Below are 27,049 nucleotides of genomic sequence, written 5' to 3' on the forward strand. Positions count from 1 at the left end.
GAATGTTTGACACCATTTTATTAATCTTCAACTGCAGTGGAAAAATATAACCTTTTACAAGTGCCGCCTTGTGTAAGCTCAAGTCAGTATATATATATTTTATATAAATTTCTTTTTTCCTTTTTTTGTTTTTGAAGTGCAGCAAGAGACCAATACCACATTAAATTTGATCAAATAAAGAGCACAAAAGGCCAAGCAGTTTCCAAATGGCATTTTATCAGATTTTTGTTTGAACATTGAATTTATCCTCATTTTGCAATCCAAAATATTACCTGAAGTTTTATTTTTGTTTTTCAACTCTTTGGCACAATTTTTGTGGGTGTTCTGGCTGCTACAGTACAAGTCAGGAGAGATCTTTCCCTTTGCGTTCTCACTGCCAATTCGGAGCACTTAACGTTTGTATTTTTTTGTGTATTTTTTTTTTTTTTTTTAAGCCTGAAATCTTGTTTGACAATTTATTTCTATTCCCTCTAACGCAAGAGTTTTGTTTTTCCCCCATTTCTACATTCACAGTTGAACAATATTAAGGAAGGAAAGGCGCTTTGATGAAACGAGATCATGAAAAGCGTCACTCGGATCGGGAGCTCTGAACATTCGTCAGTGTTTCCCTAAAATAAAAAGCCCTAAAGAGCGACTTTCCTTTTTTTTTTTTTTCTTTTTTTTTTTTTTTTCTCTCTTTTCTTTTTTACATCTCTTATGCTGCATCAGTAGACTGAACTTCGGTTAGTTTATGAAATGCAACAGCTAACCCTTTTTTTTTTTTTTTTTTTTCTTGGGAAAAGATAAACTGCAATGACTTGAAGTTGAGAATGTGGATACCGCCTCATTCACACACACTCACTCCTAGACTGAAAATCCTTCACCCCCTCCTTTATCCCAATGCACCGACAGCATCGTGCGGCAAAGGTTACAGCGGGCGGCTGGAGACCCAGGCTCCGTCTCCCTCCAGCAGCCAAAGCCAGACCTCAGACAAAGAGCACCACAGTTGAACCCAGTTTCCTCTCCTCCAAACCGGCCGTTCTCCTTCTGCGCCGGAGAAACTAGTCCTGATCTGTTGGAAGAAGAGACTCGCTCGTTACTCGGACAGAAATCGGTCGTTCCCTCTCCCCGGAGATGGCCGACGCCGGGTTTTCTAGGCAAGTCAGTGCTCAGCTCGCTAACAGCGCTGCTGCTGTTGCTGTGGCGGGATTTTCAATGTGGTGTGTTTCAAGCCTCACTCACTCATCCTCTCATTCCCAAACATTCAGCATCCGTGCACACTCCTCACTTCCGGGTTTTTTCAAAAGATTGGAGATTTCCAGTGGGGGTCTCAGGTGTCATCCCAATGGTAACAGATCTGCAAGCAAAAAAAAAAAAAAAAAGAGTCCGTCAAAAAAATAACCCCGACACCACAAAACGCCCAAATTCCAGAGATAAAATTAGCATTAAGTGGGAAAAATTGACTAATAGGGCCAGTAAGGAACTTCAAGGTGGGGCGACAACGCTGTAACAAACTTCTCCCCCGTGCAGACACACCATCACCCCCCTCTCCACCACCTGCTCCTTTTAGAAGGTGCTTCAGCGGACTCGCAAGCTCAGAGTATCTCAAGTTGGAAGGGACCCATAAAGATCATCAAATCCAACTCCCTGCTCCTCGCAGGACTGCTGAAACCAAACCAGACGACTCAGAGCGTCGTCCAGATGCTGCCCGAACTCCGAGGAGGACGGAGGAGGCAGCAGCTTCGGTTACGCGGCCTCTGGAGCAGCGCAGGATCGCCCCCGCCGAGCAAAGGGGCCGCGTTTCACCACGCCAGAAGCCCTCCGGGCTGCGTCTGGGTCTCGTGAAAGCCAAACAATTCACCGTGTTTCTGGGTCTGTCTTTGTTCTGATACACGAGACCACAGATGGGGCTTGTTTACAGAAAAATAAATGAGAAGCAACCTTCTAGAGAACAAGGCTTTTGCGAAGCGTCTCTTTCAGACTCAGGAGTTTAGCCAATTTCATAATTATGCAACATGAAAAGGAGGTGGGTGTGATCCCTTACCAAGCTTGATTCTTCAGTTTTCTCAGTTCTTTAGTCGCCCAGGTAGCGAGGGTTTTTGTTTTGTTCGTCTTGGATCTTCTTCCTTCAGTTAGCAGTTCATGTATCATGGGTCTAGCTTCTACTAATTTCAGTACATCTTTCCCAAAAGCTGTACACAAATCCCTGAAGAAGAAAGAAAGGCTTTGAGGCTGAGTGCCACAAACAGATGTGCCAGTACCACTCTGATCAGCTCTCGCTAGCAAAAAGAAATCTGACTCACAGCTAACGTCCTTTTTAAAATGCTGCATATGGTCACTAATTTCAGCAGGAGAAGAGCTGAACAGTTTTCTAAAATTGTGACTAACCAGAGACATTCAATCTCTTGGCCAAAGACCGATCTCCTCCACGTTCCCAGCAGCTCTCCCTAAACTCAGTAGAAAAGATCAAAACCCCCCGACCCGAGTTCCCCCGTACCCAGGGAATTAGGGGTGGGGTGTTTTGTTTTTAAGCCCAGACCATCCTTGAAAAAAATCCCAGACCTGGAATTTCTGTAAGACACCTCCAACTTTCACTTCTACCTGCTGCCTTTCACCCTGTCAAGTTAAAGGACCTCACCTGCATAACCACTTCACACCTTGGGTTAAACAGACAACACCAGACCGTAAAAACCCAGAACTGACGTTAAATACTTCTGACAGCCATAAAAATGCAGCTTCAAATATTAAGGCTGTTGTACAAATATTTCCTTCTGTCTAACGAGCGTGCTGTCAGTTGAAATCGGATCGGGGTGCTCACCCTATCAGTCCAGCAGCACATGCCACTACTCCATCAGTGTGATCCTCGTCTCCAGCAATGTGGTCAATGTAAGACAGAATAAATTCTACTCTGGGCTGCACCAGCATCACATCCGCTGAAAGAAAAGAGATTTACTATAGCAGGGTGAAACACAGCTCGTGTTTAATAGTCTGTCCTGTATAAAAAGGATTCCAGTATAGCCCCAAAAAGGCAGAATCTGAGCCCAGGAGAGCAATCTGAGATAGGGAGGGGAAAAACTGCTGGAGGAAGAGGAAGCGCAGCAAAGGGCTCTGCAGCCAGTCCCTACTCACGGCAGCAGAGCCTTCACTCCCACACGGAAGGGAACGAACAAGGATACGCCCGTGGTCGTGCCAACAACCGTGAAACAGCCTCTCCAAGCAGAGTTCCTCCTATCTCCCTTTGCCACGTCAGGCACGGAAGCACCGCAGCAGGACGGAGTACTCACGGTGAACGTTTTCTTGGTCTCCTTTCAATCCCTGGATGATGCCAGTGTACGCCTCCAGGCAGCCCTCCCTCAACTCGTTCAGGTAATCCACCATGTCGTAGTCAGACTGGAAAGGCAGCAGGAGAGCCCCTTCAGCACCGCCCCCACCCTTTAGGATCTCAGTGCCCCCACCCTTTAGGATCTCAGTGCCCCCCGCCCTTCAGGATCTCAGCAGCCCGCGCTCCTTTAGGATTCCAGTGCAGGAACCGCTGCCTTACCTTATCAACCTGCGCTTGGGAAGCCTGCTGGAGGGTGTTCAGGACGACGTCGAGGTACTTCTTAAATTCCCCTCCAATGGCAAGGGCGATATCGCCAAAGACCGAGAGAATCTGAGGCTTCACAGACCTATGAACATTTTCATTCTGGAAGAGATCGCAGCGCCATTACGTTCAGTTGCGCTTCTCTTCAAGGGGGGAGGAGCTAATAAATTAAGATTGTTTATTTGAAATGTAAGTCCTTACCCCCAATAAATTTGGATCCCATTCAAATAGTAAGCAAGATAGTTGTCAAACATGAGATCTTCAGAGCATGCCTAACACTTCTGCTTCTCCCACCTCCCACTTTCTTCTCAGTGTGCAAGCCAACTGTTACTAACTGGCTAATGAGAAGGTAAACACTCACCCCCAAGTTCTCCAAGAGCAGCTGCATAACCTCATCACAAAAAGGCAAGATGTTGGATTGCAGGGCTCTGCATAAGTCACCAACCAGGCCCACTGCAGCCAGACAAACCTGCAAATAGAACAGCAAGTAAGACACCCACCCTGTGAGTCAGTCTTCCACACTCTATCCTTACAGCTTCGGCTTATTAAAGCACTAAGTAGTGGTGAGAGTCTGCTGCCATTAAACCACCGAGAATAACGACCCTCATATATAGCAGCTGAGTCCCTGCTTCCTTAACCACTTGTGTCACAGAGCTGCAGAGAGCTGACCTCGCTTCGCCAAGGGGGAGGGCAAGAGATCCAGAGGCCAACAAAGTGACAGGTACTTGGTCTGAACAAACGCTGCCAAATTCAGGAGCCAGGTGGTCTAAAACATCTGCCCCCCGGTGGGTACCACGACTTGACCTTCTAATGGAAATTCACAGCCAGCACCAACCTCTTTCCTCATCAAGGACGACTAATATACAGCCACTGTGAAAACACAGGTGTCAAGGCAACGAAGGCATTCTGCTGAATTTAAATAGAAGAGAGTCTAAATTTGTGTGTGCAGCCAGTAATTAGAGAAAAGTCTATGGGGCTCCAATTGTGGTTTCAGCACAGAAGCTGTGGTGTTTTACAGATGCACACCTGCTGAACTCAGCATCTGCCAGCAGATGAGAATTTAGGGATTGTGAACACTGGGCTGCCTGGTTTGACCTCTACCTGGTACTCAGCATAGTTCTTCAGTCCAATGCCAAGGAACGGTTTGAAGGCATCCATGTACTTCAGAAACTCTCCACCTAAGACTGTGCGTGGAAAATATTCGAGTTAGAAAAAAAAAATCGCAACCTACAATGTATTTGCTGGAGTTCAACAAAACAGAAATCCACCATTATATTCCACCCAAACCCAGAACTTGTACGGTCCACAGAAGCACAACAAATCAATTCTCCACTAGGCATCACATAAAAAACTGAGCATCAGTGAAACGTGTCTGTCTGGACTAAACAGATCCGAAAGCGCTCAATTCCTCGCAGGCCTTTGAAGACAAGACACCCCCCTCCCTGTGCTCAGAAAGGATGTTGAGATCTTCCTGACTGAGCAGACCCAGCAGGGAGAGGGACGTGGCAGCACACGCCAGACAGGGTTTGGCACCGCCGTGGTGCTTTGCATCAGCTGAAAACTCCACACCTTTTCATGCAGCTTTACTGCCCTACCAGCTGTAACCTCTGCCTTTTGGAAACAGCTGCCCCACCTCTTCAGAGCTGTGTGGTTCAAGCAGGGCACTCTTCAGTATGTTTCTACTTAAGCAATATTTGAAGTAAAGTATTTCTGCTCTTCTCTGCCAACTCCTACCTTCTCCAAGTCACTTGCATCACTGAGACCATGCATGCAGACTCATCTATCCAAAAGTGAAGAGGTCTTTGTCCCAAGAGGATACACGCTTTCACTGGCACTTCCTGGTTAGTTTGCAATGATCCCACTCAGCCTTCTCATTCACACAGAATCCCAGAATCATCTCGGTTGGAAAAGACCTTGAAGCTCCTCCAGTCCAACCATGAACCTCACCCTGACCGTTCCCAACTCCACCAGATCCCTCAGCGCTGGCTCAACCCGACTCTTCAACCCCTCCAGGGATGGGGACTCCCCCCCTGCCCTGGGCAGCCCATTCCAACGCCCAACAGCCCCTTCTGCAAAGAAATCCTTCCTAAGAGCCAGTCTGACCCTGCCCTGGCGCAGCTTGAGGCCATTCCCTCTTGGCCTGGCGCTGGTTCCTTGGCTCAAGAGACTCATCCCCCCTCTCTGCACCCTCCTTTCAGGGAGTTGCAGAGGGCCAGGAGGTCTCCCCTCAGCCTCCTCTTCTCCAGACTAAACCCCCCCAGTTCCCTCAGCCCAGTTCACTTCCCAGTTTCCTCACACAATCCCACTAAACATTCCCAAGAGCAGTCAGAGGGGTTCCTGCCAAAGGCCGGCTCTCCAAAACCCGCTGGTGTTGGAAGGGGCTACTGCAAAAAACCAAAACTGACTCTGCTGCACTTAGGAGGTGTCCCGTGTTCTCAGGGCCATCAGGCACGTGCTCCCACTAGAAAAGGGTCCCGTCGCCTGCTCGGGCCCTCGCAGGGTGCCAGGGTAACAGCCTCGGGGGAAAAAGGAAGACTCAAACGAGCCTCTCTACGAACAGATCTCCCCCAGGCCCGTTACCAAATCACGCACGGCTTTTATTAGAGGTAAGGCAGGAGCGTTAGGCAACGAGGTTACAGACAGACTTCCAACAGCACCTCAGCTTTCACACCCATGTGACAGCAGAGCGTGTTCCCAGAGCTCCAGACGATGCCACAGCCACCGCTTTCTAAACCTGAGCCGTGAAGCTCAAACCGCCTGGAACGCCACAACCCAAATTTTATTTTACTTCGCCCGTTCTGACCCACTCTAACGCCGATCTTTGCCACCGTGATTTCTTTTAAACAAGAACAATGACTGTAAATCCACCGCTGACAAAACACCACGAAACAACCACGGGTCACAGGCAGCGGCAAGGATGAATCATTAAGATAACGTTCAATCTGTCCTGCAGCAGCACAAAGAGATCAGGTTCCCATTGTGCTGGGCACTGTACAAAGTAGCACTAGGGTGTTTTTTTTTTTTTTTTAGCAGAATTTGCATTGTAGCTACGTTAGTAACAGAAAACAAACCATTCACGAAACACAGTCTAGCGGAACCAGCTTTGCAGACAGATGTGGCGAGACGTGTGGTCAAAACCATACCTCAACCAAAACCAGGAAGCAGTAATATTTTTCATCACATAGTCAAAAAGAGAAGGAAGCAAACCAGTTCTGTCCCAGCTCTGCCTCCCCCCGAACACGACCTCGCTCTGCAGCGCAGTACAGACCTTCTACCAGGGTGCTGACCGCCATCAAGGCGTCCTCCTGCACACCCCCCGAGCCCGCCGTGCTCTGGAACATTCTCAGCAGAGATGCCATCACCACGTCGGAGATCTGCAAAGCATCCTGGTGCTGGACCTTCCGGAGGACGTTCTGGGTGGGAAGGGATTAAAAAAAAAAAAAGATTGTAATTGCTTCCATCTCTGCGAGGCTGGATCGTGCCTTTACATCCCCAACGCTCGTGACCACGTTGGGCTGCTAAAAAGGAAGCTGCTGTTTGAACTTTGTCGCTGCAGAAATATGCTTTGTCAGTGCAAGTGCAAAGTCCCATTCATTTTAGCTGCATTCAATTTTCCAGCTACAGAACAAGCTGAATTTACCTTTCCTGCTGCATAGGCTATTCTCTGGGCTTTCCATTTGTAAGCTGGCATTAAATGTGAGCAGCCCAAATTTGGCCCTATTAAAAAAAAAAAAAGCCCTTTTCCATCACAGCAATGTGACTGCAATCTCTTACTGCCAAGCATGGGCTGCATGGAAGCTTTGCTTCTAAACCACAGAATTAAAACTTCAGAAATGCCAGTTGTTAAACTACGACAGAAGCATGTCCTCACTGCTAACTGCAGCTAAACCTCTCCTACCCAGGATGAACGGAGAATAAATTAACATACAACCGATGCACAATACGTTTACAGGAACACGTTTAGCACCGAGGTGTCTGAAAAGCAGGACTGATTTCTGGAGAGAGCAGAGGCAGCCTTACGTAAAGCCGAGCAGGCTGGCGAGCACACGCGTGCTCCGTGTTATCCAGCACGTTACAGGGAGCAGGAGGGCCAAGGAAACACCGCAGGTAAACACCTGAGCCTAACCTCCACCTGCTCCTGCTGTACGTTCTGACCGCCTCTTCCAGCATGTGAACTACAGAACACAGCTTTGATGTAGCCTTATTTAAAATCCATTTGCATTTCCTATGAAAAGAGAATGACTGATTCCTTAACCTGCAGAGGGGAATAATTATTTCCAGTCTGATTCTTCAAACTGAGTCACTCCAAAGAGATTGACTTTGACTGTTTAAATAATCGGTCTTGATTTTCTCATTCCTTTTAAATACTAACAAATGTTCTTCCTCTGCTGGATGTTCATAATTGTATTTCCAGAAGAGAACAAGCATGTAACAAATTAGTATATCTGAATACGTAACCCCGAAAAAATCTCCCTCCTGATTTTTACTTAGTGGTATTTAAGTATCTGCAGCAACTACTGTAAACACTTAAGGTACAGATTTTGCAATAATGAAGGAACACACATTTACAAATTAGAACTAGCAGTTTAATTCCACCTGTCCTACACTTCCCACAGGCAAACAAAGCTGTCCTGAAAGAGATCAGTGATCACACCGTGCCAAAAGGAGAAGATTCTAGATACTGAAGTCTCCCCGTTAAAGCCCACCATAAAGACAGATTATTCCCATCTACCCATTATTTGAAGAGTTACCCTAAAAATTGGAGAGCGAGAGTAACAGCTGATGCTATGGGCTTTTGAACGAGAAGGATGAAGTTAATGATTTCTCAAAACAACCTGGAGACAACACCCAGGAGACCTCCTAACCTCGCTCAGGAGAATGGGAAGCAGGCAGCTACCTGTGGGCAAGGAAAAGGCTCCCTGGGCTAATCGGGAAAAACAAACTGCAGAGAACGGGTAACACCACCCAACAACAGAATAAAGCTGAGTGGAGGTAGATACTCTGCTCTGCTTTTATTTCAGTTACATAGTACTGTTCCACTCCTGAAGAAAATGTTCCTTTCTTCTCCTGAGCTGCATTGATGCTGAATTTACGTCTATCATAGTTTTAAAGCAGCGCCTTGTAAGTGTTAATAAGCTAGGCTTGACAGCACAGAACCACCCCTCCTGCAGCACAAACAGGGAAGCTGCGCTATCACACACCACCTAGTTCAGAAGGAAGGTCTGATGAACCTCCTCAACAGTTTTTTTTGGGAAAAAAAGTGGCTGTTTTCAGTAGACTTCGTAGGAGTAAGCAAGGAACTGAAATGCACTAGTACTCCAAGTCACATGGAGTGTTCATTACCAGATGTTTAATTTCAAGGACACTCAGTGCATTTTAATTAGTGCCATTTTAAATAAGAACACCAACCACAAGAGGCAGATGAACAAATTAAAGCCGTTATGGGTTTTTTTCTGTGCCAACCAAAGTGACTGTTCAGCCTGTAGCAAACCTAACAGCCAATCTGAAAGCAAATACAATATTTAACACGCCACATACAGTGTTCTTTATTCATATTGCCCTAAATTTTATAAGTTGTACTCCACTGAAGCCTTCTGAACCTTGTATCACCTCCCACATGTCAGCTGGGACACAAGATCCAATTTCCTCATTCAGATCTCATAAACAGAACCAAACCCACATCCTGGGGGGCACAGAACTGTCTCTAAAATCCCCTTTTACCCATAAGCACAACGCAGGAGACAGGAACTTACCTGTAGAGTAGCACAAAGGAGAGACTGAAGATCATTGAACTGGATTCTATCGGAAGTGCTCTGGATATGAGACTGAAAAACAAACCCCCACATGTGAAAAGCCTGCATCGCAGTCCACGCAAATCCAGCAGATTTTGACAGCACTACGAGCTGCAGAGATTCAATTTTAAATATTTATTTCGTCAAATTTCAGACAAGAGGTACTGCTCAGAGGCTTTGTATTTTTTTGGTAGATAAACGCATTATAACATAATATACACAGTCAGCAACAAAACTCATTTTTCTACACCAGATGAAGCCACAGCACAACAGCACCATCACACCTACTTAGTTTCCTTAAACCCCGGGGGTTTAAACCTCAGGTTTACCTACCTCCATCTGCAGCACTTGCTGGAGTCGTTCCATGATGACCAGGGTTGTCTTTTGGACAGCAGGGTAACAGTCCTTGGCACTGTTTTTCACTATTTCCATCAGAGATTCATATGCAGAACTCCTCAAGTTATTCTGGTGTCCATCAGGCCTGTAACAGAAGGAATATATTTGCAGCTCCCAGTGCTCAGGCTTGCCTAGAAACAGACTTTTTTTTTTTTTTTAGTAAATCAGCAACAGCTAAATTTTAGTGTTGTGACAAGCAGAAGCACTTGCATCCCTGTATTCCAAGACTTGAAAGTAAATGAAATTTGTGAAGCCACTTTTAGAACGTTTTTTCATTTGCTATTAATAATGACTTCCAATATCTGCAGTCACTGGCAGCAAGTACAGGAGCAGAAAAAGCCTCAAACCCACATCTTCCAGTGTGCTGTTATCCTGCCTGGGAAGGGATGGTCTCGAGAGGTGAGCAGCATACATTACTACCCCTGACATCCCTCCGAGATGTTGGTGAGGGTGTTAAATTTGAAATAAAGACAGCTGAGATCTATGCTAAGATGACTGATGGGCTTCAGAGCCTTGAGCTAGACACTACGCTTCTGGTGGGATGTAAATTAGACAGGAAGAGTTTCGACTTTGAACTGTTCAGACAGGGACACCGTTTAAGAAGAAGTAGTCCTGCAGCAAAAGGCTTCAACTGACGATTGAACTGATCCAAGGATTGAACTCTGAGCTGTCAAGATTTATGCGACCTTCAAGGCAGAATATGACTTCAGCATTACCTCTATTTTTGCATCTGCAGAACTGAGAAAAATATTTTGCCTCGTCTATTTATATTTCAAGTTGGTTGGGAAAAGGACAGCATCTAGCCTAACTAGGTCCTCGGCTCTTCTGGGAGTACCTGGTGCTAATGTAAATGGATGTAACACCACAGCAACAACCACAGCATTAAACAATCAGAGTAAAATTAACTGTACGATACACACAGATTTCTAATTATGTCTTGCTGAATCCTAATTATTCAGTGGCCTTGTAGCCAACCTTGAATACTGTACAAAGATGTGCACAGTCTTAAACTGTGCTCGGAGACTTCAAAGTAAAACATGGAAGAGACACTCTTGGAGGAAACCCCAGACTTACTAAAAGCAGATACGGACAAAATGCTGAGAAATTATTCTGTGTGAATAGCTTTCTTCCTGGGGATTAGCATTCTATATTCCATGTGATACCAAAAAAGCCTGGTTCTGAAAAACACCATTCAGATCTAAGCTGCAAGAGAAAGAGGACCAACAGCCTGAAGTAACATGAAAAGCATCTTTGTAGAGCTTAAGCCAGCTGGTTTAGTGTTACCTATCTGCAGTCTCCAGAAGTTTCTGAACTATTAGCTCAAACGAAGAGGATAAGCAGTAGGTTGCTGGTTCTTCCTGATCATCAGCTACATCTGCAGCTTCATAGGCAGCTTCAGCAAGACTAGAGAAGGCCTGAAACACAGAACCACCGTTGCTATTACTCAAATGAGTTTACCCTCACAAGTCCAGAAACATATTCCAACAGTTTCCATTCTAACAAAAAAAAAAAAAAAAACCAAACAACCCAAAACACACCCCAAATGTACAAGATTAACAGCTCCCTTCATGAACAGCTAATTTTTACTGCACCAAAATTTGGTACAACAGCGTTGAAAATTTGAAAGACTTAAAACCCAACACGAACACGCGAGGCAGTGACGCTGTCTGCAGTCAGACGTCTGCACGGTGTTACTGGTCTGAGCGACTGGTACCTGTCAAGAATCAAACTGAATAAAGGCAGATTGCTTGACTCTCGCAGGGTATTAACAGATTCTACCCACTATCCATCATCATCACCACAAGTTAAAATCCTGGTTTAGACACGGCTGCGGACTGCTCAAATCCCCCACTGCAGAGTAATTTTAGCTGCTCTGAGAGACAGGTGGATTAGAAGAGTTGAAAGCCTCCTGATTTTCATTTCAATCTAAAAACGTATGGTAGTCATCATCTTCAGAAGACAAAAGCCACAGCTACATGGACTTTTGCCAGGATCAACGTACTGGGGAAAAGCTTCCGTGCTGACTAGAAGTCTTCAAACCTCTGGAATACTAAGAGAACAAATTCTGTCATTTCTACAACTTGTTTTGACATGCAAATACTCATCTCTAACTCAATTCTCATTGAGCAGCTCTCTTAAAAGGCAGTAAGGGACACATCCTCTTTATAGTGAAAGATCAGATATGCTACTTGGTAGTAGACATGCATCAAGACGAGGCTACAACTGAAGGTAGCAAATCAACCCCAGGGACTGCAGCTCTGTAAGTGAACAAAAAAATTCCCTGCTCCTCAATTTAGCTCTGGAACCACTACGGAAGAAGCCTTAGGTAATGGGAAACAAGGTATCCTGTCTCTCCTGGAAGATTAAGGCGGCAATACAGCTGCCCCCAATAAAAAAAGCAAAATCCCAGCACACCTTTTCTAAACAGCTATCACAGTTGTTATCAAGGACAGCTCCCGTAGCCTTTTCAAACCAAAGGCAACTTCTAAACTCAGTGCACATTAGCATTTTTGTCCTTAAAATCCATTTCTTCCTTTATCCTTTCCTACCAGAGCCACAAAACAGACTTGAGATAACAGTTAACAGTTGTGTGTGCTGGATGACCGAGCCACGAGTCATCCCTGAAATGCATTTAAGTGCAAGTATAAATCTGCATGTGTGTATACACACCTACGTATGAACGTGAGCTGCATCCCCCTTGCTGACAAACTCATCACGTCCCCCAGCAAAGGGTCTGCCTTACCCAGCACACGTTGGAGGCCACTCTGGGCTCGGCGCTCAGCCCCTCCATCAGACACTGCAGCAGCGGAGCGAGGTAAATGTCATTGATGGCAGCTTCAGGAAGCATCTCACAGATCCTGCCCACGGTCCAAGCCGTTGTGTCTCGAACCACAACACTGGGGTCCTTCATTAGTTCTATTAAAGTTGGCATCGCCTAGAACATGATTGCAGTCAGGAGAAAGATGTGATCATACTCAATATATGGACATATGGATTTGCCACCGTTGACGTATTCTCTACGAGTTCATGGTAGATTGGAGAGGGGAGGACAGTTTAGATCCAGTTCGACCACTGTTCTCACATTTTAAGATTCATAAAGTTATTTCCCAGGGGGTAAGACTGAGGCGTCTGGAGTCAGGTATTCTGAAGCCCTGCATGTCCCCATGAATCAGAGCTATGTAACCTGCCCTGGGCCCAACAAATCTCACTAAAACATGACTAAAAGGAGTCATCCTTTTGCTTTTCCTCAGATTAAGAACAATGTGCAAAGCAGGCGTCATCCTCCAAATAAACCAGAAAGTTTTTGCTCCAAGAAAACACAATGGGTCTTACCTGTATGACTAGTGGTTTGAGCTGGTTAGGCTCTGGTCCTTCCAAAATGCACCCAAAAGCCATCACCGCTGCATCTCTGTATCGCCAATCTGGATTTTTAATGTGTTCTTTAATAAAGGGCAGCACATGAGGAACAATGTCATCTTCACAGCAGGTCGCCAGGAGCATGAGGCAGACGCCTGCTGCTTTGCAGGGGTTCCAGTCGTCGTCATCATCGTTTTCATCCTAGGAGGAGAACAGCAGCCCTGGTCAGCCTGGGGGAAAATATCCCTTACCACAGGCAGGGGCATCCTGTTGGATCTACTGCAAGTAGCGTTGCCTTACTACCAGGTGTTATATTTAGAAATTAATTCAGGTCTGGAAGTACGAGCTGCACCTCTGACAGAGAGGCAACCTGAGTTACTTGCATCATCTGTACCTTTCCATCCCGGTGTAAGGCTGCCAGCTCTTTCCTGACGCACCTACAGTAGCCTCATACATCTTCCAAACTGCTTCTCTCTCATCTAGGTTGAGATTTTGTTCCTTTGATCCATGCCATCGCCTGGCGGAGTGGCCCCGCTGCACCAGTTAAATAGCTTCTTCCTCCCCGCCGCCCCCGACTGTTAGCTCAGCCACTTACCAAACTCCTTTGAAGCCGTGTACCTGTGATTCTCTTATCTGTTTTATCTTTCCCATTTTAACAAGCACTTTAGAACCTCCTGCAATTTAAACTCTCCGCATCCAAGCGGACAGCGATACAAAACAAACAGGGAAACAATTCCCTGATTTCGCTAAGAGCACCAAGCATTTTCCCAGTGCATTGCAGTAAGCCAAATGAACTCCGTCCTGTACGGCTTAATTAACAGTTTTATTTTATAATTAGACCTGCTGTAGCAAGTGATTCCATTAATTTTGATTAGGCTGTGAAACACAGTCCAAACAAATCCCTGTGAAGTGCTTAATAGGTACTAAATAAACATGGACTTCACAGTTCAAAAAGTAAAGCTCAAGAATTCCAGAAATCGGATCTCTAATGACGCAGAGACTGTATATTGGTTTTAATTTCTCAAACAATTCATTAGGAATACAGATAACTATCAAACCTCTTCAGAAACCAGAAATACAAGCGTGTGTTAAGAGAATTCAGCATAAGAATGACACTGCAGGCAGCCTGACAGTCTCAGCCCTACAGAAGGATGCATCATCCAGTCAGAGTGGTGCATGATGTCTCATCACAGACCAAGGGCTGCCACCACGGGGGCTCCCAACAAGAGCACCCTAAAGAACCACCCAAGGGGACCCAGAGCACCTTTGGGACCAAGCGTATGTGAAGTCACCCGTGCGAGGGAGCCACGACCACCGCGGACAATTGCTGCTCATTCAGCAGCACGGTCCCACGATCTAAAGGAGGCACAGTACGGCTTCTTCAACAGGCACCAGTGACTTTGCAACTCACCTGTTTTGTTAACGTTTGTGTTAGAATTGGGACCAAATATTGTAGCGCTCCCTTTGCATAAAATTTGCTAGTGTGCTCTGGAGGCCTTCCTTGCTCTGCTGCCTAGAAAAAAAAAAGGTTTACAGAATGATTCTCAGTGGCTATATAGGCATGAGGTCTGAATTATGAACTCCAGGAGATACAAATTTCTTTTTTGCACGCCTTCCTCTCCTTCCCAACACAAACCTTAAGTTACCGTAACAGACAGGAACCTCAAGGACACCCTGGACCAGGCCCAGTTAAATATTCAATAAGCAAGTTCAATGTGCCATTCCATACACGTATAGAGCCCCTCCTCACGTGGTACAAATATAAATATTTTCAGTTTGCAGTTATGTATAATTAACAAGTGACCCCAAGCAGAAGCAGCAAAAGGTCTTCAGCGTATAAACTAAACCTACGTGCTGCTGACTGTCCTTTTATCCTTGCTGTCCTTGCTTTGGGCTTTCAACATAAATATATATTTAGCTACTTTTAAAGATGGATATGATTCATCTGGAGCCCTTCAAAGTTTAAGCTACTATTGATCTCTACAGCTAATTTATGCAAACAACATCTGCATGCAGAACAATACCCCAAATTCATCTCCAGCCCCATGCGTTGTAAGCGATAACGATTACTTTTATTTCATGCCATAATTTTATACTTAACTCATAAATAATGCATTATACAGAATGCGATCAATCTTTTTGCGCACTGGGGTAGGACTAAGTCCCTCACACCTGTAACAGACCCCAAAAATCTTACACATCAGCTAACAGAATCCACTAGGCCTCCAAGACAGCAGGTAATTCAAGAAACGCTCTCAACCCGTTTCTCAACAATTCAAGATGCTGTCTTAACGAAGCAACAGCTCAAAGATTTTCATGATACTGAGAATTTTCTGGTATTATACTGTGCCTAGTATACACGCTTAATGCACATTTCAGTTCACCTTACAGAAGTAGCTTGAGCTGACTTCTGAATGCTAAAAATTAATCAGGTAACTGTCACGTACCGTTTGCAGAAAACCAGCACTTGTATGTCTCAGTGCGTTCTCATCAAACCTGTCAGAGAATCTTTATCTCAAGTAGTTTTAATTCCAGCCAGGCTGGCATTAAAACTATTTTTCTCACTTGAAAAGGCAGTTCATCCTGATCTAATCTAGTAAGAAGAAGGGGTTATATTCAAGCTACACTAAGAAATTTACCTTAGGCTACAGAACCTATAAAATAACCCAAATGGTTATTAAAGGGAATTTCCAACAGCAGCCCCTGAGCACCCCTCAGCTACAAGTTCGCATTTACCTTGAACAGCGGAATGAATTAACCATAGCTGAGACAGCTGCTAGTACCCCAGCCAGCAGCCACAAGCTAAGCTGGGTGCCACAACCCCGTGCTGAGGTCTGCAGCACGTAACACCCCGAGTCAACCGGCCTCGCGGGCTTCACGCAGCCTCCGGTCTCAGCTTCTGTCACAGACACGCATCCCGCGGCACCAGAGCTGTGTAATGTCCCACCACAGGCCCACGACTGTCCCACAAGGGGCTCAGACGGGCTCTCCTAGGCTATCCCGCTCGGGAGAACAGGAGGATTTCCACACGTGGTTCAGAGACACGAGTTCCCAAAGCGACGATCACGGGCAGTCACCGGCGAGCTCACCTCAGACGCCTCTATGGCCAGGTCCATCTCCTCGTCGCAGACGTTTGACCAGAACTCTATTCCCTGTAGAGCCACCTCATCTATGTCACTTTTCATTGCTTCAATAGTTATCTTTAAAAACATGAAAGAAAAGAGGATGTTTCAGCCAGTCGTTTCTCCTGAAATATGTGCCCCAACTTCTGGCCAGCCGCTACGAGATTCAGGATTGTCTGAAATCAGCTGCCACACTCTAGAGTTACTGTTCTTGAAAACCATCTCCTCGTTTGGAAGTTTATCAGCTGTCAGCACCCCGGGGGGACTGCAGAGCAAGGCGAGCACTCTGCACTGCCCTGACTTTGGGAGTCTCAAGTCTGATGTGGGTTTTAGGGATTTTGCTAGGAGAGGGATTCACAGCGTGCAGTCACAGCCAAAGAAAGGAAAACAAGTCAGGAACGTAAGAAAACTTTTCCTCTTGGATTAGGACAAAGTTGTACAGAAAGATCAGACAACTAGGTATGAGAACTGAGTACTCACAGCAAAAAGCGCAGGACCCATGTATGTCTCCATATACTGATAATAAAGGGACATAATCTTCACCAAATTCTGTAAGGCAGCCACTCGTACCTGTCAGAGTAGAAAATGGATCAAGATGTGACCTTTCCAAGTGCTCTGAAACCCAAGCACAGCTGTAACCTACCACAGATTAACCACCCAGCCTTTCTGCTGATTTAGTTTCCACACCTAATACAGTCTTTGACAAGCAGCAGCTTAAATCCTCCTAGCAATTTACTACTTCTTTAAGTATAACTAATACTAGCCGTGTACTAATTCTTTAAGTATAAAAATAACACTTAGAGTATAAAACTAATTTTTTTTGAGTATTTACATGTGCACCAATAATTTAACAACACTGTTTATCTCATGTAACACTTTTCAACTGTTGATACTAGAGGTTGTAGCCAGCTCCTCCAGAGAAGTGCAATGGCAAATCAAGCATTTAATTTCACTCACCCTTGTGTCTGGACACTGCGTTGCTTCACAGACTACTTGCATAATAAAGTGCCTTTCGGACTAGAAGAAGAAATAAAAGAACATTAGAACTGCCTTACAAAAGTCTTTGCAAACCTTCCTAGGGAGGACGGATTTTGAGTCTACACCAGTCCTATCGCTTATACAGCACTTCTGAAGATCCACCAACAGTACAAGTTGCTATTCACTGCAGTATTTTAAACCATTTTTTCCCCAAAATGGGAATCCCAAGCTTCCATTTTAAAAAGCACTGAACAGGCTGTCCAAAATAGAAGGATACAGCAGAACTCAAGACACTACGTTTTCAGGGTGGGGAAGAAAAAAAAAAAACCTGCTGTTTCCTGAAGGATTTCAGCAATTGCTTCAAGAAACCTCAGAACTCGGCCAGGACATACATTTATTGAGGGGAAGTTCCTGGATACTTGCATTTTAGTAGGAAGGAACAGACTTACGCCCAGGCTGTTTACAGTACTGCAGCCCAACAGAAATACAGCCCAACAGGATCATGCACCTCCCACCTCAAACCCTGACGGTCTCTAGTTGATCCCCATCAACATCCACTGAATAGTTGACTGGGGAAAGTTTTCATTAAAAGACCTTCAATATTAATTCCATCCTCCCCTCATATTCTCCCTGGTAGAGACCTAGAGGACAGACTTAATCCAAGAAGGAAAATCAATAGATTTCTCTGTTCTGAAAAGACTCTCATTCCGAGGCCCCTATTCTGAAGACTCTTACAGACCTTCCTCCCCCAACAATTTTCAGAGGCAAAGTTAAATCTGGATTGCTGCCACACCACTTGAAAGAAAGTGCTGATCCAAGCTCGTACTCTTACAGCAGCATTATAGAGTAGAGTTTGATTAGGAAGCAGAGCATCTAACAGGCTAAAAACTCTAAGGTCAGTTCAAATTTATCCAAAAAAAAAAAAAATCAACGATGCTTCCTTTCCATTGACAAATCTCTGCAGATTTCCACAGAATTTCTGCATTACAATGAGAACGTACCGGATTTACAGAAATGAATCCAAGTCTCAGTTGCAACATAATTATGCATCAAAACTCAGCGTGGTGCATGATTTCTCATCATAGACCGTGGATTCAGCCTTTGCATTTTGGGCCAAGAATTGTTATCCCCTCACCTCTTTGTCAAAGTTTGCTTTGGTGAATTCCAAAGAGTTCAGGAGTGCATTAGTAGCTGCTAGCTTCACATTGTTGCTGGGCTCTTCCTTTCTCATTCCCTGGATGATGGCTGTCAGGATCTCATTGGATTTGTCCTGAAGCTGCTCTGGATCCTAAAAGAAGTGTTGATAAAGTTATTTGCCACCTGAACAGCTTTCTCCATATTTTAAAGTAAAGATTTGGTCCTGAAATCCACAAGTACAAGTTTTGAGACACGAAGGCCAAGAAGCCCTTTGTTCACTGGGAGGACCAGAACACAAGTACAAGGAATTGATACACCATTATGTCTTTACAGCTTCTGGGACAGAAAAGAGAGCACCGAATGGAGCACAAATACTGCAGATATTCAAGTCATAAATGCCAAATAAACTCCACTGTTTAAATAGTAGGCCAACAAGCTGCAGACTACTTGACTTCATTCAATTAGCAAGTTAAAAAACACTGACTGATCTCCAATTCCTTTAGATACTGGGCAAAGGTCTACGCCCGCAGTTGTGATTGAGACTTTTATTGGTAAAGTTGCCAATCTTTTTCAGACACATGGCAAAAATACTTTGTCTGGACCAGTAGCAAAGGCAGGTAACTTAAGCACTCAAGGCTTAAAGAATAAAGGTGTGAACATAGTCTAAAGATTAATTTTTCTTTGTGGTAAATTTAAAGACTGCAAGATTCCCAAAGTAAGGGTGTTAATTGTTACATCAGAATTTATCCAGCAGTAGATTCCCAAACTACGGTCACAAACTGTGTCACAATGTGACTGGCAAACTACAAAACTCTAAGAGGGACATTGGTTACAGAATACCCAACCAGCAAGCCAGGGCAACCAAAAACCCAGAGGCCAACGATTCATACCACCCAAGGAAACACACACTCAAGCCTTGCACGGACTTGTAACAACCAACGCCTGCCCTGGAGCACCCCCCCGTACAGCTGCAGATTTCCTCTTTTATATCATCGATGCTTCATGAAGCGACCAACCTCCCCAGTGAAGCCAATCCCCTGCAGCCTGATGGAAGCACCAAACAGAAGATTTCTCCTTCTACCTCATTAGCACACAACCATAGAATGGTTTGGGTGGGAAGGGACCTTAAAGATCATCCAGTCCCGCCCCCCTGCCACAGGCAGGGACACCTTCCACTAGCCCAGGTTGCCCAAAGCCCCGTCCAACCTGGCCTTGAACCCTCCCAGGGAGGGGGCAGCCACAGCTCCTCTGGGCAACCTGTGCCAGGGCCTCCCCACCCTCACAGGGAAGAATTTCTTCCTTAGATCTAATCTAAATCTCCCCTCTGTCAGTTTAAACCTGTTACACCTCATCCTATCCCTACAGCCCCTGATCAAGAGTCCCTCCCCCCTTTCCTGTAGCCCCTTTCAGTCCTGGGAGGCCGCTCTAAGGTCTCCCCAGAGCCTTCTCTTCTCCAGCTGAACCCCCCCAACTCTCTCAGCCTGTCCTCACAGGGGGGTGCTCCAGCCCCCCGAGCATCTTCGTGGCCTCCTCTGGCCCCGCTCGAGCAGGTCCGTGTCCTTCTGATGTTGGTGCCCCCAGAGCTGGACCCAGCACTGCAGGGGCATCTCCTGAGAGTGGAGCAGAGGGGGAGAATCCCCCCCTCGCCCTGCTGCCCACACTGCTCTGGATGCACTCCAGCACACAGGTGGCTTTCTGGGCTGCCAGCGCACATTGCTGGTTCAGGGTCAGTTTTCCATCCTCCAACCCCCCCCCCCAAGTCCTTCTCCTTGGGGCTGCTCTCAATCCACTCCTCACCCAGCCTGTGTTTGTGCTGGGGATTGCCCCGACCCACGGGCAGGACCTTGCCCTTGGCCTTGTCGAACCGTGGGAGGTTCACACGGGCCCACCTCTCCAGTTTGTCCAGGTCCCTCTGGGTGACATCCCTTCCGTCCAGCGCGTCCCCCACACCACACAGCTCAGGGCTGTCAGTGAACTCGCTGAGGGTGCCTCGATCCCACTGTCCATGTCCCCAACAGAGATGTTAAACAGCGCCGGTCCCAACCCCGACCCCTGAGGTTCAACTATATCAAGGTTCAACCAGCAACATGCCACACGGACATTCTCCAAGGCATTCAGTGGCACCAAAAAAGCAGCAGCTAATTTTGTTTTTTAGTGGTAGGTCAGACAGAACACAGGGCTTCTGCAAGCAATTTGCATCAGATACTCGATGCAACACATTGCGATACTGCAAGCTACGCTGATAAAACTGGGAGGCCTTTTGCAGAAGGTGCCTCTAAGAGATAAATATTCTTGCCTGTGCATCAAAAAATTCCTAAATTAAGAATAAAGGGACTCCTCATGCAAGATGAAGGGAGTTGTCAGGTTTCCCCAACACAGAAAGGAATCAAACTCTTCTCATCCGTAACACCTGACACAACTGGACACTCAGCTGAAGTTGTAGAACAGCACCCCTCAGCATCGTACGACCGCAGCGACAGACTTAAATCTGCACCTTATGAAAGATGACCTGGATTTGTGCTGCGAAAGCAGGTCAGTCCTTTCAGACACCATCCTTGCGTGTTTACTGCCCAGCGCTCTGTCAGCACAGAGGCATCCTCCAGACAAGTATTAAAAGACAGGCACGAGGAAGCACTGCAGCCTGCTAGGTACAGGTGTGGGAAAGGAAAGGCTGGAAGAGAAGAGGAGCTGGGGAGAGGCTGGGCCAGCGCTTGAAATATACTTAAAATACATTCACAATAATTTAAATTACTTAAAGCATACTCGTGGTAATACAGAGAATCATAGAATCATAGAATCATAGAATCATAGAATCATAGAATCATAGAATCAGAGAATCAGAGAATCAGAGAATCAGAGAATCAGAGAATGGTTTGGGTTGGAGAAGACCTCAAAGATTACCTAGTTCCAACCCCCCTGCTATGGCAGGGACACCTCCCACTAGATCAGGTTGCTCAAGGCTCCATCCTACCTGGCTCTGAACACTTCCAGGGATGGAGCATCCACAACCTCCTTGGGCAACCTGTTCCAGGCCTCACCACCTTCACAGTAAAAAACTTCTTCCTTATATTTAGTCTAAACCTCCCCTCCCTCAACTTCCACCGATTACCCCTCACCCTATCCTTACAGCCCCTTGTAAAAAGTCCCTCCCCAGCCTTTTCGTAGGCGCCCTTCAGGTACTGGAAGGCCCAGTAAAACGGTACTTAAAATACACTCACGATATCCTGACAGATGTATCCAATGGCCTCCAACGTCGACTCTTTCATGTGCTCCGTACTGTGCTGATTCGTAACGTTCGCTACCAACTGGGGAATGAGTTCGGGCCACTGGTTCATGGGGATCTCCGCACACGCGATGCCGGCCACGCACTGAGAGGCTGAGCTGGGCCTGTATGTTTCTGTACCCAACGTCTGCAAAACCTGCGGGAGAGACGAGCAGGCGATGGGGTTTGGTGTCGGTGACCGAAGCGACGGGCGCTGCCTTGCCACCGAAGCCTTCGCTTGGCGTTATTCCCAACGCACCCCTGACCAATAAAGCAGTCTGCTCGTTCTGCTTTCTCCCGCCTCAAACGAGGCCGTGACCATGGACAAACAGTGTTTGAAACGAACTCGGCCACGGCTGCCCCTTTCAGGAAGTGAGATACAGCTGTGTGATTACACACACTTCTACCACATCCTTTAAATCCCATACACAATGCTGTGCGCCATAACGCGCAACAATGACTCACTGAACAATTCCTCCCCGCTTGTATTATAAAGCAAAATTGCAAAAGCTGAACAAATTGTGGTTTAAAAATCCCCCCCGCCCCCAATACTGGACTGTTTATGCCAAGACAGTCTGAATAGGACTGAATAATTTTCTTCCGTTTTAATTGCAATCAATGAGAAGAATGATTTTTTGTATACATCAGCAACATTTCTTTAAAAAAAAATAATGGAGGGAGGGACATGCATTTGTTTCTGCATTTCCAGTTATACATCTCCATTTTCCATATATCCACTTAACAAATTCTCTATTTCGAATGTTACTTGACAGAAAACAGTAATCAACTGGTTTATTTCGCTGCAGCAGGCAGCAATCTGACAGCTCCTGTTAACAGTGTAAGTTCCCCTGTAGCCATCATCAACATAAATAAAAGACTAAGTTGTAGCCTCATCACTTGCCCAACCTTTTTCTGCGATATACGGACTCCAGTAACACAAAAATGTTCTATAAAGCGTACGGCCAACTTGCACCAATTACATAACCCTGGTACATCCAAGCACACCTTTGTTCCCATTAGCAAAAACCCACTAAGCCACCAGTTCTGCCACCGCAAGTCCTGAATTTTAACTATCAAAGAGCTCGGGAATCCTCAGGCAAATTCCCCATCTGTGTGAAAAATTTAACAATATATTTTCCTATTTGGAACTTGTAAATTTTGACCACGTTCTACTCTTAGAATCTGCTAGGCCTCACGTAAACACGTGTGTTCCAACACAGATTATGCTTCGAAGATGTTAATGTGGATTGTAAAGCAGCTGAGGAAGCTGTTCAAGTATAAGAAAAAGCAAATGCCAACCCAGCTGCCATCACCCAGTGGGGAAGCCAAGCCCGTTAGCTCCCGCAGTCGCACCAGACTATTCAGAGGCTCCTTATAAAAGTATTTACAGGTGTGAATTTAAAAGTAGCAGCCTCACGCCTGTGTGGCTCTTTACCCTAATAATTCTACAGATTAAACATGCCACAAGCAACAAAGCACCCAAGCAAGCACAGATGACGTTGCCTGTCTCATGAAAGGCAGCAGCCAGCCAACAGAAGCCTCCTCGGGTGGAAAAGGATGGACAAGACATTCATCGCTCATCGCCCCCAACGAGAAAACAACCAGCGGAGAACCAAAAGTCGCAAAACTTACGTAGTTCTTGACTTCCCTGCGGGCGTTGGCGTCGATGGCGAGCCATCTCTGTTGGTACTGGGCCTTGATGTCGGGGTCCTTGGAGGTCAGGGAGTTCTTGATCTGCAAGCCGGCCGCCACGCGGGCAACTTGGCTGTTGCCAGGGTTTGCCAGCACTCTGGACAGTTCCACCAGGAAGGTTGGCTGGGGAGAGAGGAGGGCTCAGCACCCCCCCCTGCCTGCGCCTCCCCGCTGACAGGGGGGGAAAAAAAAACCCCAATCGCCCACCAAAACGAGACCACGACTCCCTGAAGCTCCTTCTCTACCAAGCCAACCGCAAAGCGCCGCCACCGCTCAACAGCGGCGGCTCTATTCCGAGGTTACGGGCGTTAAGCTCCTAATTAGAACCGCTGGAAAGCCACGTTAAGTTGGCGTTGACTTTGCTGGATTTTTTTTTTAGCTTACCTGAGAGAGTGTTACCTTCCATGCTCCCGCCTGCTTTATGTATTCCCTTAAACAAACTACTCGGGTCATATACCAAGAAATGTATTTTCTGGATGGATATCAAACACAGCGAAGAGTAACCCTCTGCTACTTATTTCCTTGCTTCAAGGCAAACACCCAAACCATAATCTAACACAGGAATTATTAAAATGTGAAATCAGATGCTCCTTTGGTGCGTTACAAATCGGTTTGTAAGATTATAAACTTCCTTCTCTGCAATCAAAGGGGCACAGACATACATGAAGATTAGCCCCGATGAAAAGCACATACGTGTGGATAAAAATACCTGACATTCGTGCCACTTGCTTTTGGTGAGAGCTAGTGAGAAATGCCTCCGCATTTAAATCCTTTCCTGATTTGACAGCTTTACGTTTCAGAGACTTCCGCTGCGTGCAAGATACAGCTAAAGTTTCAGCAGCGAAGCTTTTTCATTTCGTTGGCCCTATGAAACGTTTTGCCTACTAAGAAAACCTTTCTAGGAAATAGTGGAAACAGCTGCACCATGCTGAAAACCCTTTCACACCAAGCAGGAACACGGTTTTCCTGAAAACGTTTAACATACAGTTATATGGAAGCCACTTCTAAAAATCTCTGTAACAGAATTTAAAGAGTCCATACAAAGATTATTAGTGCACCAAAACCAGCCATTTTAAATACTAACTTAACTTTCAAAAGTTCACCAGAAACAGAATAAATCCAGTACCTTGGACTTCCCATTTTCAATGACCAAGTGCAGCTCTTCAAAAAAATTTTAGTTGGACTATCCAGTACTCTTTAACATTTGAATTGCAGAATTTGGAAACAAAAACATGGGCCACAAACCGATGAGTGTAAGCCATTAGGAATACTCTGATATTGTAACACAATGGACAAAACTACAAATATACCACACTAGATCACTTACCAACCATCAAGATGGCTCATGTTTTGTACTCTGATTTTATTAAAAGTGAGGAACCATTCAAAAAAAGTTCACAGGGCAAAATAAAAGTGTTGCTGCCACTCTTGAGAAGAAAATCGTACTAAAATGCAAAGGTGAAGAAGCATCTCTGGATTTTTCACTCATAAATTAGCGAACAAAACCTGTCTTTTCATGGAGTTTTAAGAATAATTCTAGCTAAAAATAAGAAGCGTTACATTAAGCTTTCCAGACTTGAGACTCAAAGCTAATGCAGATGCGTACGACCTCAGCTCCCACACCTACAGAAGTGCCAGTGAAAAATCTCAGAAAAGGGTCTAAATTAACTACAGGGAGGAGGAGGAGATGGGAAGAACAATCCGCTTTGCAGGTGCATCTCCACTAACTGGGAGATCCCTCCCAGCTCTGGGCGCTCGGCTGCAGCCTTGGGTGCAGAATCTCTCGCTCGAGCCCGCAGCTCCTGCCCATTCCCGTCTCGACCCCTTCCCTCTCCCCGGGCTGGCTGCAGCTCTTCCACCCACCCCGCACTGCAGTGGGAACAGCCCTCAGCCCCACATCCTCGCTCTCCCGCCTCATCCTCCCGCAAAGCCGAGTCATTAACTGCCCTCACACCCTCCCTGGAGCCCCTCAGCCCCTGCCAAGGCTGCACGGTTCCACATCCTCATCCCACGCCAGAGCACAAATTTTCAGCCCCAGCATGAGCTCTGCTTCCTCTACTCACTGCCTTGATTTGGCTCTTGCAAGGCACAAAGTATAAATGAAACCATGAAAAATTGGTGTATCCCTCAGCTCTTTTAAAAGCCGAAAAGCCAGAATCATGAGCTGCTGCAGCACATCGCCCTGAAATACTTCAGGTAACACAGCCCAGGATGCTTCAGCCTCACCGGGGGGATTCTAAGACTTAAACAGCGATTCAGAGAATTTTGACTCTAAACTGACACTGAGCGCAAAGGCCACACAATTCCAATTCTGAGGGGCATCTCACACCCCTTAAACCAGAGCAACAGAAATAAAGACTCTGTGACTTTCCCAGCTGCCACCAGTGGAGACCAGCATCCGTAATGGCTTAAAAACCGAAGGCCACCAGCTCTGCCTGCTGCGACAACGACAGCACCAAAACGCCAGGAGCCAACCCCCCGCCCCCCCCCCAGCACAAGCCGCCCTCGGGAGAGCCCAGGGCGGCCGCAGAACCTTCCCCGCTCCGAGGGCCGCGGAGCAGCTGCGGCACCGCCTTGACTAAGCAAAAACCCGGCTCCGCCGCCCGCCCGTTCAACTTCGCCGCCCCCGTTCCAGCCCGGGGATGAGACGTTGGATTTGTTGGTTGATTTTTTTTTTTTCCCCCCTCTTTTTTTGCTTTCTTATGAGGTTTTTTTTTTTTTTTTGTCTTTTTTAAGAAGGTGACGGGGGGAACTCCAGGCGCGGCTCCGCTCCCTTCGCTCGGGGTGAAGCCACAAACCCCTGACCTCCCCTCACTCCCCCACCCCTTCCAAGGCCGGTTGGGCTCCGGGGGCTGCTCCGGTGCTGCCGTCCCACCGCCCCCCCGGCTCGTGCGGAGCACATCGGGCCGCTGGCGGTGCGGGGGGAGGCGGCCGGGCCGGCGGCGGAGGCCGGGCGGCGCCCGGGGCAGCGATGGCCGCGGCCGCACATGGCCCGCGGCCGCTCCCGCAGCCGGCACCGCCCCCTCGCCCGGCGCCGCGCTCCCATTGGTTGGTGAAGACGCAGAACGCGCTGCTATTGGCCAGGCGCGGCGGCCGGGCGCGGACAGGGTAGGCTGCGCTCTATGGCGGTTCGGCCTGGCCGGGCGGGGCGGGCGGGAGCGGGGAGCTAAGGGGGGGGGGGGGGGGAGGGGGGAGGGGAGCGCCCGCCACCGGCCCCGCCGCCCCCGGCCCGGCCGCCCCCGCGCGCTCACCAGGTTCTCGATGGCCGCCTGCTCCAGGAACTTCTGCGCCGCCTCGAGCTCGGAACGGTCTGCGGGGGAGGGGAGGGGAGCGGGGGGAAACCGGCGTCAGTCAGCGGGCGCGCAGGGCCCGACCGCCCGGCCCTCAGGCGCCGCCGGCGGGCCCCGCGGCCCCCCCCGCCCCGCCTCCCCGCCCCGCTTCCCATCCCCGGCCCGGCCGCCCCGCGGCCTTCCCCGCCGCCGCCCACGCCCTCCCGGGGCTGGGAACCGCCGCCTCGGCCGCCCCAGGGGTGCGCGGCCCCCGCCCCGCCCGGCCCCGCCGGGGCCTACCCGCCACCCTCCCTAAGGCCGCCGCCGCGCCGCCCGCGCCCTACCCGGCGAGACCGTCTTCTCCAGGATGGTGATGAGCTCCATGGCGGCGGCGTGGCGGCTCCGGCGCCGGCGGGGAAGGGGAGGGGGGAAAGGAGGGGAGGGGGGGAAAAGCGGGGCGGGCCGGGACCGGAGGAGGGGAG

The 27,049-nt window shown here is 47.4% G+C and overlaps 1 protein-coding gene across 2 annotated transcripts; it reads right to left on the minus strand.

The window, feature by feature from the left end:
- On the minus strand, nucleotides 1–27,049 carry KPNB1 (karyopherin subunit beta 1). Of its 2 annotated transcripts, XM_074849176.1 has the most exons (22): nucleotides 26,912–27,048; nucleotides 26,550–26,608; nucleotides 23,239–23,421; nucleotides 21,563–21,763; nucleotides 18,343–18,495; nucleotides 17,187–17,246; nucleotides 16,710–16,799; nucleotides 16,197–16,307; nucleotides 14,519–14,620; nucleotides 13,084–13,308; nucleotides 12,494–12,685; nucleotides 11,035–11,165; nucleotides 9,688–9,835; nucleotides 9,316–9,387; nucleotides 6,831–6,975; nucleotides 4,664–4,746; nucleotides 3,924–4,031; nucleotides 3,521–3,664; nucleotides 3,264–3,369; nucleotides 2,798–2,912; nucleotides 2,024–2,185; nucleotides 1–1,336 (listed from the first exon to the last, which is right to left on the minus strand). In XM_074849176.1, coding segments are annotated over exons 1-22 (2,631 nt in total). In that variant the 5' UTR covers nucleotides 26,952–27,048; the 3' UTR covers nucleotides 1–1,335. The 2 variants fall into 2 exon arrangements, with proteins under 2 accessions (XP_074705277.1, XP_074705276.1); XM_074849175.1 differs by lacking the exon at nucleotides 1–1,336 and having other exon boundaries at nucleotides 2,020–2,185; nucleotides 26,912–27,049.

This window comes from Strix aluco, chromosome 24, assembly GCF_031877795.1.
Source record: "Strix aluco isolate bStrAlu1 chromosome 24, bStrAlu1.hap1, whole genome shotgun sequence".
NCBI classification, from domain to species: domain Eukaryota; kingdom Metazoa; phylum Chordata; class Aves; order Strigiformes; family Strigidae; genus Strix; species Strix aluco.

Coding starts and splice junctions, on each gene's coding strand:
- KPNB1 (XM_074849175.1), bottom strand. CDS start 26,951: ATGGAGCTCATCACCATCCTGGAGAAGACGGTCTCGCCGG. Junction 9,836..11,034: donor CTTCTGGAGACTGCAGATAG/GTAACACTAAAC, acceptor CTTCTGTTACAG/GCCTGATGGACACCAGAATA. Junction 3,665..3,923: donor TGCTCTTGGAGAACTTGGGG/GTGAGTGTTTAC, acceptor GATCTCTTCCAG/AATGAAAATGTTCATAGGTC.